General features: G+C 36.2%; 1 protein-coding gene and 1 pseudogene across 1 annotated transcript; one reads left to right on the top strand and one right to left on the bottom strand.

The window, feature by feature from the left end:
- Positions 1–648: 648 nt before the first annotated feature.
- On the bottom strand, positions 649–4095 carry LOC126605050 (probable inactive receptor kinase At2g26730). The gene is made up of 2 exons (XM_050272400.1): positions 2517–4095; positions 649–1746 (listed from the first exon to the last, which is right to left on the bottom strand). The coding sequence occupies exons 1-2, from the start codon at positions 3811–3813 to the stop codon at positions 1082–1084; spliced, it is 1962 nt and encodes a 653-aa protein (XP_050128357.1). The 5' UTR covers positions 3814–4095; the 3' UTR covers positions 649–1081.
- Positions 4096–13175: 9080 nt separating this feature from the next.
- On the top strand, positions 13176–15604 carry LOC126602697 (sodium/pyruvate cotransporter BASS2, chloroplastic-like; annotated as a pseudogene).
- Positions 15605–19625: the final 4021 nt, after the last annotated feature.

A 19625-nucleotide genomic window follows, 5' to 3' on the forward strand; every position in this document is an offset into this window, starting at 1 on the left:
CAACAATATTTTTAAGTAACTATAAGATCATGGAGCACTTTCCTTAATCAACGCTTATGTAAGATGGGTACGATTTTGTAACGTTATTCAAAATCTATAATGCTCGAGAATGTGTTTTTTAACTCTTTTCACATAACAGTGTGTTATTGAATTAAAATACAGCCATTATGACATATACAAGTTTCTTTTCTTTTTAAGCACACTAACTGACTTTTTACATGTAAGAAGTTAGTCATTTTTTTGTAACAACACGATATTTAATTTACTCTATAAGAGTCATGTTTATGATATTTTTACAATTTACCAATTCATCATGATTATGTTATTTGTTATTATACTGTCGATTTGATGGACACATAGGTCACTTGAGAAAGTTTAAATTAAATTTTTTTAGAGATGATTTGTGAATCACAATAAAGATAATTAACAGCTCTAAGTCTGACGCTACCAAGAAAAGAAGAATAGCTCCTTGTAAGCAATTTGAAACTAAATATATTGTCGTTTTATGTTGTTTTGAGTAATGCGCAAGAATTTAATAAGCATTTTTAGGAGAATTTTTCAAGAACCCAGTTGGCTGCAGGAGCTGGATTGCAATAAAATCAAAAAGAGCCAACAAGAAAGTACACATAAACCAACAATAGCCATGTGTAAGAGATGGGAAATTCTGGAATTTATAAAACTAAAATTAATCAATTCCAATCAGCTCATGGAAATCCTCCAGTGAACCCCCCAAACCTTCATGAACAATTCAAACCCTTCCTCCCACATCCCACTTGTAAAAATCATTGGCAAATTTAAAAAAAAAAAAATTACAAAAAAATTAAAATTACAAAAAAACAGATATTGGACCCACCACAAATTACCCATATTGTCTTTTGTCGAGAAATTTTTTATTGTGTCGAAAATACAGTACAATACTCCAAACATAATAAAACAATTGGTTGAAATAAATTTTCAACAAATTGTATTATTATAGTTGGTGCAGCAAACCGTATTTTCGCACTCCCTTTTGTCCTTCCAATTTCTACCCTTTACAATTTTTTCTTCCTTTTTTTTTCTTCGTTTAAATTGAAATTATTTTCTAAGGAGTGGGTGTGACGCTGGGTGGGGTCCTCGACTCAGCGGCAGGAGTATGACCGTCGGATCCTTTCGATGGATCATCGGACGACTGTCTTAAAGCGTCATCTGTCTCAGCTCGGTTCATATCTTCGATCATGCGGACCACCTCCTGCATTGCGGGTCTTTGATCGGGTACGGTGGACACGCACGCCATGGCGATTTGTAAAAGCTGCACCATCTCCTCCTCAATGTTGTGGAACCTCATTAGCTCGACGTCGAACACCTCCGCCGTCCACTCCTCCCGGACCACCGACTGCACCCACCGCGGGAGGTCAATTCCCTCCTCCCCAAGCGACGCCTGATTGGGCGCTTTCCCGGTCAACAGCTCCAGCATCAACACGCCAAAGCTGTACACGTCGGATTTGAACGTGGCCTTTCGGGTCTCCACCACCTCCGGCGCGCGGTATCCCGCCACCCGGTTCGGCGGCGTGGAGGTTCCGAAGAGCGGGTTGAGGCCGAAGTCCGAAACGGAGGCGTCGTTGTCGGGCCGGAGCAGGACGTTGGATGACTTAATGTTGCCGTGGATGACCTTGCCTACGTGGAGGCGCGCTATTCCTCTCGCCGCGCTTAGCGCTATTTTCATGCGGTTGTCCCAGTCAAGTGGCGTTCGGCCCGAGCCCCTACTCCCTGCAATCAAATCAAAATCTTTTTGTTTAACCCGCCATAGTATTATCTGTTTTCTTATTAAAGAACGCTACATTCTAAAATACTCTAGTTCCCTGCTTAACTCAATCAATTAAGCACTGTAATAATATTTAAATTAATAACGTGCCGGGTATAAGTAAGTTTTCTCTTATAATTTTACTTTTGTTTAAATCAATTAATCACAAGAGCGCAGACCCGCATAACTAAACTAACTGATCTAATCTACATCAGCATCCAATTATTCATAATTTTAATGAAATGATTGTTTAATTTCGTTTTTTTTTTAATTTTGTTGAGTATCTTTTACCTTTTTCAAAAAAGAAAGTAAAAGCCTCTGCACAGAAAATAAAAGAAAAAGTGAAATGATGTCGGCGACCACCGACCACCGACCACCGTGGTGAATCATGACGACCAGTTCATCTTTTCCCTTTTATCTCCAAGTTTTAATTTTCCTTTTCTTTTTCTTTTTTTTTTTGCTCTGAAAAGAAAAAACAAAGACATTTATGCGTAGCTTGCACACTAAGAATGTTTGTACAGAAATAGCAATATCCCAGTGATTTCAGCGCACTCACCGCCGGATAGAAAATTCATAAATTTAGAAAGAAAAAGAAAAGAAATTATACCAAGGAGCACTGCGTTTATTCTCTCGGATTATACCAATTAAACTTTAATCATACTGAAAAATAATCGGCATTAATTTGTTTAATTAAAAAATGGAAAAATTAAGAGGAAAATGGGAAACGAAATCACACCGTGGAGAAGTGCAGACAAGCTGCCGGCGGACATATAGTCGTAGACGAGCAATTTCTCGTCTTTCGAGAAGTAAAACGCGCGCAGCGGCACCACATTGTCGTGCTTAATCTTCCCCAGAACCTCCATTGTCATCTCGAACTCTCTCTTCGTAACCACCACGTCCTTCAGCCGCTTCACCACCACAGTCGTCCCTTCTTCCAGCACCGCCTTGTACGACGTCCCCACGCTCCCCTTCCCCAGAACCTCCGCCGACGCTCTTAATAAGTCCTCCAAATCGAAGCTGTAAACTCCGCCGTCGAAGAACACAAGTTTGTTTCTCTCCGCCTCGGTGGACGCTCCCGTGATGTCGTCTTTCGATGATGATGTTCCAGCCTCAGCCGCCGCCACCGACCGTGTCGTTACAGGTGGCTTCGGGGGCTTCGCCGGCTGCTGACGCCGCCGTTTCCGGAGGCAGAGGAAGAGAATGAGAAGGAGCAGGAACAGGGCTAGAGCGGACCCCACGGCGATGGCGACAATGGCAGCTGTGGAGAGCTTTTTGGACTTCTTGTTGACTGGGATTATGGGCGGGGACTCGGGAGACGGAGTGGGCGGCGGAAAAATTGGCTTACACGGCGGAAGTGGGCTGCCGCAGAGATCTAAGTTTCCGGAGAATGAGGAGGCGGGGAATTTGGATAGCGACGCCGGGATTGAGCCGTTGAGTTTGTTGTTGGAAACATTGAAACTGGCCAGCTTGCCAGCTGGGATGCTGGGCAGCTTGTCTGAGAAACCGTTGTTTTCAAGAAAAAGCCCGGTCAGTTGGGTCAGGTTGCTAATGGCGAACGGAATCGAACCAGTAAAGTTGTTAGAGCTGAGATCGAGCCGGTTCAACCGCTCCAACCTGGTCAACCAAGTCGGAAACTCACCCGAGAATTGGTTCCCCTGAAGGTAGAGGTTGTGGAGCAGAGTTAGGTTGGAGAAATCGGTGGGAATTGGACCAGAGAGTCGGTTAGACCGGAGACTTAAAACCCGGAGCTGAGTCAGCCGGCCGAGTGTGTTGGGCGGGACCGAGCCGATGAGGCCAACGCCCGGGAGGCGGAGGGAGTAGACGTAGGACTGGTTGTCATCGCAGATGATTCCAACCCAGGTGCAGGCCGAAACGGACGCATTCCATTGGACCCGGTTCGCGTGTGGGGTCTGGGATAGAAATGCAAGGAGGGCTTGCTTGTCCTGAGTCGGCTCCGAGTTGACTGGTCCACCACTCAGTGCCAGAAGCGTAATGAGAACGAAACACACCATAGCATTAAAACTCACTGCCATTATATTTCTAAAATATAAAATAATAACAAAAGGGGAGAAGAAGAACAACGGGATTGTTCTAACAGAGGTTTGGACAGAAGCAATAAGTGGTTTCCCGGCCGGTCTGTAGACGGCGGCGAATGGGTTTCAGACGAAACCCCATGTGTGAGAGCGAGCAGTGGGTAATGTGAGGGAGGAGAGAGAGGGAGAGTGAGAGGGATTTGAGGTATCACGAGGGTGAGAAAAGTGAAAATAAAGCTGGAAGAAAACAGAAGCTCATATGGTGTGGTGTGGAGTGGTGTGCTGGCAGGGAGTGCTAACGTATTTATTAGTAATTTATTGGCCTGAATTAATTGATTATTTATTAATAATAACGTTTTTTTATTTATTTTGCTACGGTTTTCTGTAGGCGCGTGGTTTTGGCGGCAGTGACGAGTGGCAACTTTGGCGACAGTGTTCAGCGGCCTGCGTGAAGAACAAAAATACGGTGGAAGACAGTTGAAAATTCGTATTATTAAAAAAAAGTAAAAATATTAATACTTTTAAATTAACCAAAAATATTATACGTTCATCCTTCTTATTAAAAAGTCTCTTATTCGACTCCCATGATATAACTCAAACTCAAAAAACCTTGATAGTTGAGGATTTTTTTTGAAATTCCGTATTTATATTTTACTATTTACTTTTTGGTATTTTGTATTTACGGGAATTTATTTTATTTTCGTTAAATTTTAAAAGTTATTCCTATACTGCTTAGCTTGGCATGACTCTAAACGCTTCATAATTCTTATACTATTTAGTCCATGTCAAAGTTAGTCCAATTCAATCTCTGAAATGAGTCCAACTAAATTACAAGCTCAATGCAGTTCAATATTTTTTTTAAATTACTTAAAAGCATTCACGATATAAATTCAACCGACTCAAGCTATAACTTCGCATTAACTTATATAAATTGGTGGTTTCCTACTTATTTAGTTAAAAAAGTTGAAGTTCCACCACAAAATTTATTGGGAATACGGGAGTAACTCATTTTTCTAATAAGCCCAATACAACACCGCTCTTTTTTCCGATGTGAGATTCATTATCATAATTTAGTATCTTCAATTATTTCATAATGTATTATTTTCCTTGTACAATTGATAAATTAATCATAATTGTGAAAACGCATGCTCTTATGGCCAACTTAACTAAATTCATATATACATTCTATACTGCTTATTATAAATTATAGGTTGAGAAAGAGGTAGGATTTCACATGATTTTTTTTACCTCATCTGTTTTTTCATCTTTAAGAGTAGTTGCCATTTGACATATGTTTGGTATGGCAATCGAGGATTCCAGTGGCATTTTTAAATTAACATTTATTTTCCTTTTTATAATATGCTTCCAAGTTTCCGTAAATGGTTCATCCATCTCAACTGCCGATGCTCACCAACTCAAGGCAGGCACTTTATGCCTTTTGTTTGTATCAAAATAAGCTCCTGTTTTTTAACTAATTTCCAGCCCAAATATTAAAAAAAAATAGAGACTTTGGATACGGTTCCTAATTATGAATATTATTTGATTGAAACCTTGTTGGTTTTCAATTTTTGATCGAAGTCCTTGAAATTAATGTGATAATTTATTTCTATGTACGTTATTATATTTTTAAAATTAAAAATTAAAAATTATATAAATGAGATTTTAAATAAAAAACCATAATTTGTGGGATTAAAAATATTAAAATATAAATATACTATTGTGTGTGCGTGTGTGTGTATAAACATGGGTACATTCATCAAAATTAACCAAAAAATTATTGTATCAAAACATGGGTACATTCTTCAAAATCACAAAAAATATATATATATTAGGCTCAATAACATTAGTAAATTTCTTCGATTAAGATTGACATGGATACATTTTAAAATCAAAGAAAAAAGAATGTACCCATATAAGTTTAAAAATGGATTAGAAAAAAATTGAATAGATTTTATATCAAAAAAATGGTACATTTTACATATAACAATTTGGTATATTTAACAATGAGTACATTTTAAGATTAAAAATTTGAAAAAATTACATGAATGGGTATATATAATTAGCATGGGTACATTTGACAAGGAATAGGATTTTAATCAATGTAGTAGCAAAATGAAGGATGAGAACCTAATTTCTCCTTTAAAAATTATCAAAAACTCTTAACTTATATTATTAAGGGCAACAAAACTTTTATTATGTATCTAATCAGTAATAATGTGTCTTAAAAACAGATGAAATGGGTAGGTAATATAATAATATTCATACGTTTTGGCTATATGAAATGCTGGGTAAATTAATAACGGTATAGTAATATAACATTAATTAATCCTCTTTCTATTAGAATTTTTAGAAGAAAAACAACTTACATACAATGAGTTTAACGCGTCATCTATGTAAGTTCTTTTTCGGTAGAAGAAAAGGAAGCATGAGAAGGAATTATAGGGAAAAGGACATTAGAAACAAGAAAAAGAAGTTAATTTGCTTTTTGTATTAATCCTCTTTCAATTAGAGTTTTTTTTTTTTTTTTTTTAATTTAAGAAAAGCGACTTACATACAGCACGTTCACCACTCTCTATGTAAGTTCTTTCTCTGTGGAAGAAAAGGAAGCATGAAAAGGAATTCTAGGGAAAAGGACATTGGAAAGAGGAAAAAGAAGATGTTAATTTTGCTTTTTGTAAAGTGAAGTATTTAACTAATCACTTCATGCTAAAACGCAACTGGAGATTTTACCAGTACAGTGTAAGTCAAACATATCATGACCATGGCAAAGAAAGCTTCCACGTAAACCCTAATTTAGCCGGAGTTAACAGTTATAAAACAAATCTTCAAAGAGGTGCGAAGTACTTATACGAAAGTAGGGTTTTGCTGAACCTGCTTTATCAACAAGTGCTAGTGCATAACTGCATATATAACACATATTTTCAATATCCATGCAAATACAATTTCTATATAAGAGATGTTTTTCCCAGGAAATATATATTTCATTGACTTAGAAATGATTGGGAATAATTTTATTTTTTCCAAGATCATTAGAATATATTATAGTTTATTAATCCGAAAGAATAAACCAGTTAGCGTATGCATAAAAAATAGGGCCAACAGAGAGGGAACCGGATCCCCTCCGTGTTATGATCCAAGTAAGTCTTGAAAAAATATATATATAAGATTTGTCCTTGTTGTATCTAAAAAATCTTGTTTTTTTGAACATAAAGAGATAAAGAAGCCATTGCAATTGCCGGAAATACTAAGCCCACTAAGATCCTTATATCATGAGCCGGCTGAGCAGACGATCCAGATCGTTGAAATTTGATCCAACGGCTATAAACAAGGAACCCTCTAAAAATTATAATAATTATAACCGTTGAATCAAATTTTAACAGTACGAATCGCCTGCTCAGCAGACTCATGATATATGGATCCGGAGGGGATCCAGTTCCAGCAGAGAGCATACAAATATTGCAAGACCGAGTCCAGCAATATCATAATGTTTGCAGCCACTGAAGCCCACTTATTTATTTTCTTCTTTAATTAATTGATTTTTTTTTTTTTATCGTTGCGTATGAGAAAAGTTCATAATAAAATACAATTCCTAATGACTTGGGAGCTTCTGAAATGAGAGAATTTGAATTAGCCATCTGATTAGGTATCTTGTCCGACTATTTAATGTAACTAAATTATTAACTTATTCAAAATGATTTTTGAAATTGACACAATTCATCATGTTGGTTTCTGAAATTTAAAATTGATAGAAGTGGTACATGAGATTATCCACCGTCAATCATTTTGGTCATTCTACGAAAAACCTCTGTTTGACAAATCAACCCCTCCCTTTAATTAACTGGTTGTTTATTCAAGTTAGTGGAGATTTTCACAGAATGACAAAAATGATTAACGGTAGACAATCTCATGGACCACTTGTATCGATTTTAAATCTTAAAAATTAAAATAATGAGTTATGACAATCTTAAATACCATTTTAAATAAAAAAATTTAACTTATTGAAAATCGCAACCATCCATATTATTGATATGTTTCTCAATGGAGATTTTAAGTGAACAAAAATCTGTTGAATCTTATAAGATAGTCGAATACTACAGATGATCCGACCGCTTACCTAATATTTCCTCTTGAAAGATAAGCTTTATTTGGAAAAACAAAAATGATGTTCCTTTTGCCCTGGAATTAATCGGTCCCCAGACTCCCCAGTCAGCCATCAGCCATCACAAACAAGTGGTTAATATCATGACAGACAGGTTAGACGGCGAATTGACGATTGTCTGTGGCCAACCAAATGCCCCAGGCAGCATGTGACCATATGTATAACTCCATCGTAGAGATCAGTATAATCGAGAAAGCCATTGTCTCTTTTTATCTCTCTATTACGTCATGCCCCAATTCTTTTAGAATTTAGACCCTTTTGGTTTTGTGCTCTCAATTATTATTGAAATGCAATAGCAATTTGTAGAATCAGGTTAATTATACAGGATAGATTGCAAAATAATGCCTCTATGCTTTTGTAACTTTTCTATACCAGTTATATTCAATTTTGCTACGTCCAGATCTTTTTTTAGTTAATGAAACATATTATTATGTACACGATCGAAAGTATCTGCCATATAAAAGTTATATCTCATTGTGTCAACACCTAACAAATTTGCATATTCTACTAGTTTATTGAGAACAGACAGAAAATACGCATTTAGCTTCTTTTGTTTGAAGAAACCTTCCGGCTTTAGTTTTTACTTTTTCGTGAAATCAAACATGAGATAACAAACACAGTATATCGCTAAGGTTTCGTATAGCTTTCTCCATACGCTGGAGTCACATGTCAATGAACATTCATGCATATCTCACCAAACTTTCTTTGATTTTCCGTCAATCAGAAAAGATGGTGTCTCCATTTCTATGGAAACAAACCCTAATTGGTAAGAACATTATTTGAAAAGACCAGTGCTTACTTTTCTTATGGAAACAAACCAATTGGCAAGAAAATAGATCAAACATGCTTGCTCTGTAGTTGGCATGGATGCAGAATTATTTGTATTCTGTGTTACACCTATTTATGGGCATGAAACTGAAAGATGAACTATACAATCCTCCATTTGCAACCGCCAACTCCCAGCAACCAATATACAAAGAGTCAAGAAAACAAGTGTGTTTAAGGATCACAATCATCTCCCGATTCTTCCCTTTAATATATGTTTACTTATATTATAGGTCAAATACGATCAACTTGGATTAAACATAGTAAGAGTCAAGTCCTATGTTTAATTAGCAATTTCCCATTTCTAGCATAGATACATGTACTTAGTGTACTATATAAATGTTTTGTACCTAGTGATTTGATCAAAGAATGATATTTCTACGTGGTATCAGCCTCACTAGGTCCTAGGGTTTGTCTCACCAACGCTTCCCACAGTTGCTATCATGGCTTCATACATAGTTATGTATGCATCAACATGTATTTTCAAGAGAACAATCATTGATTGTAATGAGAGAAATTGAAGAATATAGTGTTTTCTAAGAAACATTGAAATTGAATTATGCATGAGAATAAATGAATCTAAATCTTTTTTTTTTTTTTTTTTTTTTTTGTGAAAAAATTAGAGAAAGAAGAATATATCAAATAGAGGTAGAAAATCTGATATCAGATAGAGATAGAAAAATGATGAGATAGAGTTTAGGTGGGTTGTGTTGTCATGGATTTGGAACAAATATATGGATGGCATGAGGGAGAATATTATATGTTTAACACTTTAACTTGGAAAACTAATTAATAATTAATTAAATATAGAATTTAAGTAGTCAGAGATTAGGTTGTTTGTTGGGTTGTCTTGGCACATGAACAAGTGAAATGCATGTGGTTATGTGTAGTTCACCACCTCACCACTCTAAGTTGTTTGTAGAAGATGAACCACCTATAGCAATGAAAATTAAGCAAAAAATGTAAGACCATGCCATATTTTGGTAGGACTTCTTGACTAGGATGATTTTCTCTCATCAAGTGGAAAATTGTACGGATTTTGTTTAATTAGCAAGAGCAATCGAATACATCCGGCTGTTCTACACAAAGTATTCTGGTAAAACTATAAAGTTTATTATGTTCTCGTGTGTTTTATACAAAGAAACTACTAACCGTTAAATTTTGATCATACTAGACAATCTCGATGAAAATGGTGGCTGATGTGAAAGAATAAGGCATGAGCAATAACCAATCAATATAAAGAGCCAACACGACAGCCGCTCAAAAGCTTAAAAAATCCTTGGCCCTGCAGTCTATCAATCTATGTCAAGTCTCGACCACATGCACCATCACTATTTTTCTCATTGGCGACACCAAAAAGGGAAAGGGGAAAAACTGGTCAATCTGGACATTGCATTGGTGTTTTGCTCCTTCTGGTGCTAATTTGTAGCCACTGAGCACTTGTAGTTTTGGCTCCATCTAATTGGACCTCAATCTTAACCCTTTACACCATTCAGGTTTTTAGTCGGCTTCAAAATGAGCCACGAGCTTACAATTTCTACTTATATAGTGCGCTTTGACGCTTTGACATTCAATTAATTTACATATGTTTTTTTTTTCTTGGATCAAAATTTATACATGTTTTTAGGTTGGTCGTTGTTAACTAATGACATTAAAGTGATGGACCCACTTCAGGATATCTTCGGTCGAATTTTTGTGGAACTATTAGTGAGTTCCAGGGTTAGTCTCATTACGACATATAAGTAATTAATAAGGGATGTTTTGAAATAAGTGCCTCAATTTTGAAAATTTTAAATTAAACATTCATACTTTTTAGAGATTTGATTGAACTCTAATTTTGGTGTCATATGTATTAGAATTAATATTTTTTGTACCAAAATTACATAACCTGCCATTGCCCCTTATTTCTTAAAACCTCACACTAAAATTCCCTATAATCTAGCATTTTGATTACTCTCTCCCTCTTTGGAGATAATTGTAAAAAAAAAAAACAAAAAAAAAGCGTAGTTAGATACAATCTATTTTCATAATACTTCCTACAATTTAGCAATGATAAAAAAAAAACACATCCAACAACTTAGAGGATAAATTCAGAAATTAATAATTAACATTTTATTTTTCAAAAAATACATAATGATATGTCATTTAAATTAATTGAAAATACTAAGGTGTTTATTGGTCAAAACACTTTAATCAAATTTTGAAAAGACACAAATGTTTAGTCCAAAAGATATAAAAAAAAAAATTGTAGGGGATTCTAATTTTCTCAATTGATAATTGACTAGACTATCAATCTAACAAAGTTTTATTTAGAATCTTAGCAGCACGAGGAAATTTATTAATAAAAAAAAATTACATCTAATGAGGGAGAAACATAAGCTCTACTCCTTTAAAAAAAATACAAAAAACGAGGGGCACTTAGGACCAAGCCCCCTCTAAAACAAAACCAAAAAAGTAAGAACCTACAAGATAAGCTGCAAAACAAAAAGAAAAATCCTAAATGATTAGGTAAAACAGAAAATCAAATATCAAGAAGAGGAGACAAAACTATAGGCCAGCATATCCAAAAAATCTGAATGCAAAAAAAGAAGAATCTCTATAAGAGAAGCCCGATAAAATGAATTTTGTTTAAAGGGCTCTTCCCACACTCACTAAGTCCGAAAAATTTCAAGTTTGATCCTTTGGCCATCAAATCCGTAGTCAAGAATTCAATGATGAAAATCTAACAATCGAAAATCATCGTGTATAAATTACACCGAAACACACTATTCTCTCCAACAAATTAGAGGTGATTCAGATGAATATGTTTCTATAGGATAAGACATTAAAAGAGGGAAGAGAACCCCCCCACCAGTGCTAATATGGGTCACTCAGAAATGTCAGAGGCCCATCCACTAGGATCAATAAGATATATAATCAAAGGGCCAAAGGCCCACCAAAACTTCATGGATATTTGTGATAGAGGAGTGGTCCTCCACCAGGCCCACATCCAAAGTTATTTTCGCCACTTCAAGAACTATTGACGACTAGAAGTAAAAGTTTCATTCACCACAACTAATGCGAATAAAAAAATTGTGGTAAAAGTTTCATTCACCACAATTTTTTTTTCTTTTTTTTTCTTCGTTTTGCTTGCCATTATCACTAAAATGAATACATTCAAAATAAATAAAAATAACAAATATTGCTTTATGGTCTTGAGAAAAATACGGGCAATTCTAGTTGAAAGTTTTGGAAAAACGTGTGCCATTTGACCGTGAGTAAGAATGAGCTGAAATGCTTTTAGTCTTTATGAAGTGTGGAATGACTGGGGCTTCCCCGTAAAAAAAAATAAAAATGAAAAACAATAAATACAGCTGGAGGAGGAAAAAGTGTGAAAGTCAACTGTAAATAAATAGTGCTATTTTTACCATCAATTGGTAACATCTATCTAATAAAAGTAAGGTAAATCAACATACATCGGTCTCAATTATATTATTAGAGATGGTCCAAACAATAGTACAAATATGTAACAAAAGTAGCATTTTTGATAAATATTTACCAAATCAAATCGGAATTATGGAAGCTATCAGCTCGGCCATTCAGCTATGTGTTCCACTTGAGCAGCTCAAAGTATGCATATATGTTAGTATATCTATGTGATCATGCACTAGAGTTACTGTTTAATTCTGGTCAGAACAATAGTGGGCTCGTAGTTCACTTTTGTAAAGACAATCGGAATAAGCTTATTTGGTCTTGGAGGAGGGTGTGGAAGAGCATGTCCTGATGTGCTATACACCGGGAGTAGAGATGGCCTGATGTAGGACAAGAAGAGTGGATAGGAATATAGTAAGAAATCCAGATTCACTCCGGCCTTTGGCATCACACTGGCGTTCGGGATCACACTGAAGGTGCCTCGGAATCACTCTAAGGTTGCTTGGCCTCACACAGAAGCATGAATTCACAGAACTTCTTTCCACTAACACTGATATTGAAAGAGGCTGAAAGACAACAAGCTATCAGAAAATTGCACTTATAGGGCAAATGGTACATGATTCTGGAAAGATCCACTCTAATTATGTGACATAGAGAGGCTCAAAGACTTCAGACATTGCATTTGTTACATAGGAAATTATAGAGACTCTCATTAACTAAACTTTTTTTTGTTTTGTCTTGATCCTGCATCAACTTCACTGTTTCTTCAATTCAGATTTCTATTCTGTTTTAACACCCGACCCCCAACCCCCGGTGGAATGTCTTACCCCTCACCCATCCCCAGAAGTTACCATTTACCGTCCAGTCTGTCGTCTTTTTAGTAAACAGTTTGTAAAGATGATTTCCCTTATCATGCACTTCCTGGTTATGAACACCCAAGTCTACATTCATCAGCTTGTTGACAACTATGCGTAGGAACTCCGAAGTCTTGTGCAAGGCTACAACAAATTTATCTGGAGACCTTCCTAGTAGTACTCCTAGCGGGATGAGCCAGTACGAGAAAATTATCGAAACTTTGACAACTCTATTTCCTGTGTGTGTAGGTGTTACATTTCTTTTAACCAGATTCTCATCATCGGTACTTCTTAATTGCTTACTTCTGTGTATATTTTATACAAAGCTTTTTCAAGAACAGTTGGAAGTTTTAAATCTACTTCCACGGACACGTCATACTGGGCACCATCCTTGGGATCTACAAGCCAGCTGCAGTAATATCTTTGCCTGCTACTTGATTGTGTGGCATATCAACTAGTGTATGGTTAGCTTATTTACATGGTTCCTACAGGTAACTTGGTTGGAGACAGACCTTTTCACGCTTGGCCTGGGTTTCCTCATGCTTTCTATGGGATTGACATTGACCTTTGAGGATTTTAGACGATGTTTGCGTAATCCTTGGACAGTCAGTGAGTAACATCCACTCACATTTAAACTGGTGCACACATCTAAAACAGAACTTTTAAATTATAATTAATCTCTCTGTTGCAGGTGGGTGTAGGTTTTCTTGCACAGTACATGATCAATTGCCCTCGTATTTCTTCATTGAAGTTTTTGTTATCTGTCGTGCAATTTAATATTGAAATGCATTATTTCAATAATTTCAAGTAGAGTTTGTCCTTTATGCTGTTCAAGATCATGATAAAAGGTAATAGGAAAGCATGTTTGACAATTATAATTAGATATCTATTCAATTCAACGTTCAGATGCAATTTAATATGAACATATTTTGGATTGTATAACGATGAACACAGCTTACGAGTGTTTAGCTGCAATAGTAACATTGACCTAAATGTATAGTTATCTAAAATTTTTTTCTGATATTTCAGACTCTAAAACTTTCTGCACCTATTGCGACTGGTCTCATCTTGGTCTCGTGCTGTCCTGGTGGTCAGGCGTCAAATGTTGCTACTTATATCTCTAAGGGAAACGTTGCGCTTTCTGTTCTCATGACAACGTAACTTACACGCCCTCAAATGCATGCATTTTCTTTGGTTGAGCAGGTCCTGGAAAATGTTTGCAGCACTTATTAGCGTATGCTGCTACTGCAGTACTATAAAACCAAAATCAACAGTCTTTACTTTATTGTAATGTTACATATTGAGACAAAGGTTATTTTGTGGTCTCTCTGTAGGTATTCCACAATAGGAGCTATTATTATGACACCACTTCTTACCAAGCTTCTTGCTGGCCAGCTTGTTCCAGTTGATGCCGCAGTAAGTTGAAACACGGTTCATAATTCCGTTGATAAGTAATGCATCAACTTCTGCAGTTGATAAGTAATACTTGACCGGCACTTCCTAGACTAATTGGAGAAATGTTACAGATAAAAGAAAATATACGGAAACAGTCTGTTTACGCTGACATTTCCTCCCCACCATCTTTGCAGGGCCTCTCACTCAGTACTTTCCAGTTGTTTTAATGCCAACAATTGTTGGAGGTAATAGAAGGTTTATAATTATCATTGGAATTCGAAAATCCTACCACAAATGATAGCTTATTTCCAATATCTGGACTTAAATTTATAATCAACACTCTCCACCCTTTTTTATGTAGCAGTACTGGCAAACGAGTTCTTCCCCAAATTCACTTCAAAGATAGCCGCGGCGACACCTTTAATTGGAGTAATGCTCACCACTCTACTCTGTGCCAGTCCGGTAAGTCACAAACATTAACTGAATCGACTTCCGTACATATACATTTTGTTTTCCACCTCGGTAAATTCATAGTAGCTACATTACGCATCTAGTAGAGTAACTGTGTTCTTATAATTGTTAAGATCGGTCAAGTTTCTGAAGTCTTGAAAACACCAGGAGCTCAACTAATACTCCCGGTGGCTGTTCTACACGGTGCTGCATTTGGTACTGGTTATTGGATTTCAAAATTATCGTTCGGTGAATCTACTTCTCGTACCATTTCCCTAGAGTGTGGGGTGCAGGTAAACATCGCCTCATCTAGTATTTTCTTACTGATTCTATCGCGGTGTTTGTCAAGGTTGAACGAGTTCATACATTTAAGTACCTGCTGATTACCTTCGCGATATTTCATTTGCAGAGCTCAGCACTTGGATTTTTACTAGCTCAAAAGCTTTTTACAAACCCCCTTGTTGCCGTCCCTTCTGCCGTCAGCGTTGTTTGCATGGCGGTACGATTCTATTAAAATCTCTTAATTTCTTGCTTAACTATTTTTTTGAGTTAATTAATCATGGGTGTTCTACCAAGTACAACCTTCTTTACTGTCATCATAAATTGTCCCTCCTAACAGCTTGGTGGGAGTGCTCTTGCTGTCTTCTGGAGAAACAGCCCAATTCCCATTGATGACAAGGATGATTTCCAGGAATGAAAATTGCTTGGCCCCCCTTTTTGTCTGGGTATTTTTTAATTAATAATTACTCATTATTACTTTGAGAATTGTTATTAGCATTGCAAAAATCTTATTTGGCGCTCCAAACTTTTTTGTAAGAGATGTAGAATGAGATTTTTAAAATGCTAATAACAATTCTCTATTACCATTAGAGCTAATAACACGGGGCTTGTCGCTGAAGTTGTTAAATGTATATCATTGCACCGAAGTTCTCTGTTCCAATCCCGTCTCTCCAAATGTCGCTTCTATCAAGAAAAAGGCTTTACACGCACATTGGAGGAAGTGCTTGAATTCAACCATGCGATTAATGGCAGATTTATGTACACGACTGGGTTCATAATTCATATATATGTGTTGGAAAGCCTGGAATCAGTTTCTTTTTTGTTGGCTTGTGATCTCCTATCATCATGCATCAGTTTTGGGATTAGGGTTTTTTAGGAAATTGGAATTGAAAATTAGTTCATGAGCTAATGATAATTATGCTCTACACTAATCTAGCCAACACAAAAAAGGTGAATAGTATTTTTGGTGTCATCAAGTTTCAACAAAAATAGTTGAACAAAAATACCCTTTAGACAAAAAACTTTAAAGGCATCCCAAAATAATGCATCAAATAAGGTAGGGGGCATTTTCGTCATTTTAATAGTGTTTTTTTAATAATTAATTTTGGGAAGTATTATTGGCATTCCAAAAATCTCATTATACACTCCTCACAAGTGTATTTTTCTTTCCTAATATAGAAAGTTTGGAGTGTAGAATGAGATTTTTGGAGTGCTAATAACAATTCCCTTAATTTTTGATACAATTTTTTTACTTATTTATTAGTGCTTCACAATAGTCTAGCAATAATGTGATTCAATTTCTCTATTTTTAAATACCTTCAAAACATCTTAAGAGACGTGTAATGCCGGTTATAAAAAAAAGTATTTCGCAAGCGGATAATAATGTGATTAAATAAGTTGTCAAATGATTGTCTTTTTTTTTTTAACAAACGATATTATCTACATTAAATGGAGCGGTGGGCTTAACCTCACAATGGGCTAACAATAATGTGATTCAATCAATTGTTTATTAAATATTATTTTCTCTATTTTTAAACACGTTCAAAACATCTTAAGAGGCATGTAATGCCAGTTATAAAAAATGTGACAGCCCGTCCCGGTATATTATTTATCCTCGAGAGCATGGGAATTTCTATCCCTTATTATTTGGACCAATAGGTTCTATCCCTTATTATTTGGACCTAATTAGAACTAAAGACTTAAAATTTTGGTTGGTTGACTGCAAATTGGACCACACGCACATACCCTCCTCTTATCCCGTTGACTCTCTCTCTTCCCTTTTGCATTTTCTTCCATGTCCGTACAATTGTACGGACAAACCTTGAACTCTCCATTTCACTCACGGATCGAGCTCGTGGTTAGCATCATCATCTTCATCTCATCATCACGCACTCATATATACCATTTTTAGAACGTGAAGACCTTATTTTCATGAAGACCCGAGAACCCAGTTTTGGGTCATTGTTCATGCAACTTGTGTTATTGAAGTTTTTAAGAGATTTAAAGCTACTAGTGCGCTTTAGGACATCTTCACGAAGCTCGAAGAAGAAAAACGAAGTGAATTAGACGTCGGGAAGTCGAGTTTGGGGAGTTTCAAGTTTGGTCGGATTATTGAGGTTCCTTCGGCGAAATCTCGCGGATTTCAAGGCTTGAAAGTGGTAAGGTTTTGTTCCTCTCGTCCTAAGCTTCATTTTGGTACAAATTTCATGAAATTTGGTTGAGAAATGAGCGGGAAATGACGATTTGAAGTTTTTCAGTTTTCTGGCGACAACGTTAGTCACCGAAGTTCGAAGGTTGAAGACGACGAAATATTCCGTGAAGTTTGACGGCGTCAGGTTAGTTTTAACGAAATATGCTGCTTTTTGACAAAATATTCCTTAACACCGTTAAAGATTCTGTTAAGTGTGCCAGGCACGTGGCCCTGCGTGGCGGTGCGTCTGGCCGTGCCCTTGCCGGTGCGTAAGGCATCGAAATTTTTTTCTAAAAATATGGGGGTGTTCCTGAGGTTGAGTAGGTCATCGTGGTATATTCAAATGCCCAATTTGAGCATTGTATGAGAAGTTAATTCCTAGCTTTGTGAATGTGCTTTACATAACGTTTATTCAGTTATTTCGCATATAGGTGAGACCTATTATGAGGACGAGCGCCATCAATTGAGGCTCGATGGCTACGACCCTTCGACATATCAGTGAATGGACTTTTGGTTTTCCGTATATACTATATACTTGAGATTTTTCCCAGAAAATGAATTTGAATGATTATACGTTTTGAAATGCCATGCAAAGTATCTGCCTATTTTATTTATGCATTAGTAGTTGCATATAATTATGATTGGTGATGCGGACGCACATGTAAGTGTCAGGTAAGTTCATAAATTAAAGATGTGAAATTACTTCATTTATGCGAGTTATGATGTGATGTGATGAGAGCTCATAAACTTGCACTAGGTGTTAGTGCTCCTGCCAAAGTTGGGGCACAGTCCTTCACGTGATGTTCACCTCCCGCACCGTATGCTCACCTTGGATCCAAGTTAGGTGCACAGTCTTGTCGTACATACCACTTTAGGTGGTTCCGACTCGTAGGTGACCCGTGATTATTCGCACAGCCTTCACGTGATCATAACACTAGAGCATATTTACTTTACACCTAGTCTTGTCATACAGACCACTATAGGTGGTTCCGACTTGTGTGCAGGATTTGATTTGATATGATTGAGATTGGTTATGAGCTATATACTCAACAGTGCAGTTTGAGTTAGAGAGATTTGACTGATGCGAGATTTGACATTTATATATTTTTCTTGGTTTACCTTTAGCATTGCATTGAGATACTTTGACATGGTATACTTTTATGGATTTTCATCTTGAGTATGATTTCTGATTCATATTATTATTATTATTTTCTGGGAAGTTATACAGGTTTTACGGCAAGGAGTTAGAACTTTTGAGAAATGAAATGATTTTGAAAAGCTTTGTTTTTGCCCACTCACACTTTATGTTTTGCGCCCCTCCAGGTTTTAGGTAGAAATGCTTGGTGGATCACGAGGATTTCAACGGGGGTTCTGACATAACATCATAAATGTAGGATCACCCTTGGGTGTTGTATAATTAGCACTTGTTCTGCTTGACTACACTTAGGCTATTTATGCTCTGGTTGTATATTTCACGTTTAATCTCGCACTAACACTCTATCTTAATTAGTTTTGCTAGTAGTTTGGTTTTTATTCCTTTGCAATTCCCTTATATCTTTATTGCTTCCGCATTGTGCACATGATTATGTCACTCCCATGTGACGGCCAGCATGCCCTGATTTAGGTCAGGGTGTGTCAAAAAAAGTCTTTCGCACAAGATAATAATGTGATTAAATTAATTTTCAAATGATTGTTTTTTTTTTAACAAATGATATTATATACACTAAGGGAGAGAGAGGATGGGCTTAGCCTCACAATGAGCTAGCAATAATGTAATTCAATCAATTGTTTATTAAATATTATTTTATATATTCTTAATGTAAATTATATAGAGACCGATTTTATTATGTGAATTAGTTTGCTTTAGGGGATGTATTCAAATGGAATTTTGAGAGAATTTTAGATAATCTAATTCCATGGAATTTGAGAGAAAAAAAAATCACTTTCCAGGAATTTTGAGTTAAAGTTTTATAGAATTCACATGAATTGTGAGAGAATTCTTTGCATGGGAGAATTTCAGAGAGTTTATTCATGAATTTCAAGAGATTTGTTTGACTTCCCATGAATCACAGTGATTATTTTATTTCAAGAAAATCCAAATTGATTGGTAAATTGGGTTGTCCCATAAGGCAAAAGATCCAATCATAGCACATGAATACGCATCAAAATATATTGTTCCAAAGCACAAGAGCATCATCGACCCTTCCAGCATTGAGCAACCCATCTATTAATGTTGTGTATGTAATCA

This window comes from Malus sylvestris, chromosome 15 (assembly GCF_916048215.2).
Source record: "Malus sylvestris chromosome 15, drMalSylv7.2, whole genome shotgun sequence".
Taxonomy (NCBI): Eukaryota; Viridiplantae; Streptophyta; class Magnoliopsida; order Rosales; family Rosaceae; genus Malus; species Malus sylvestris.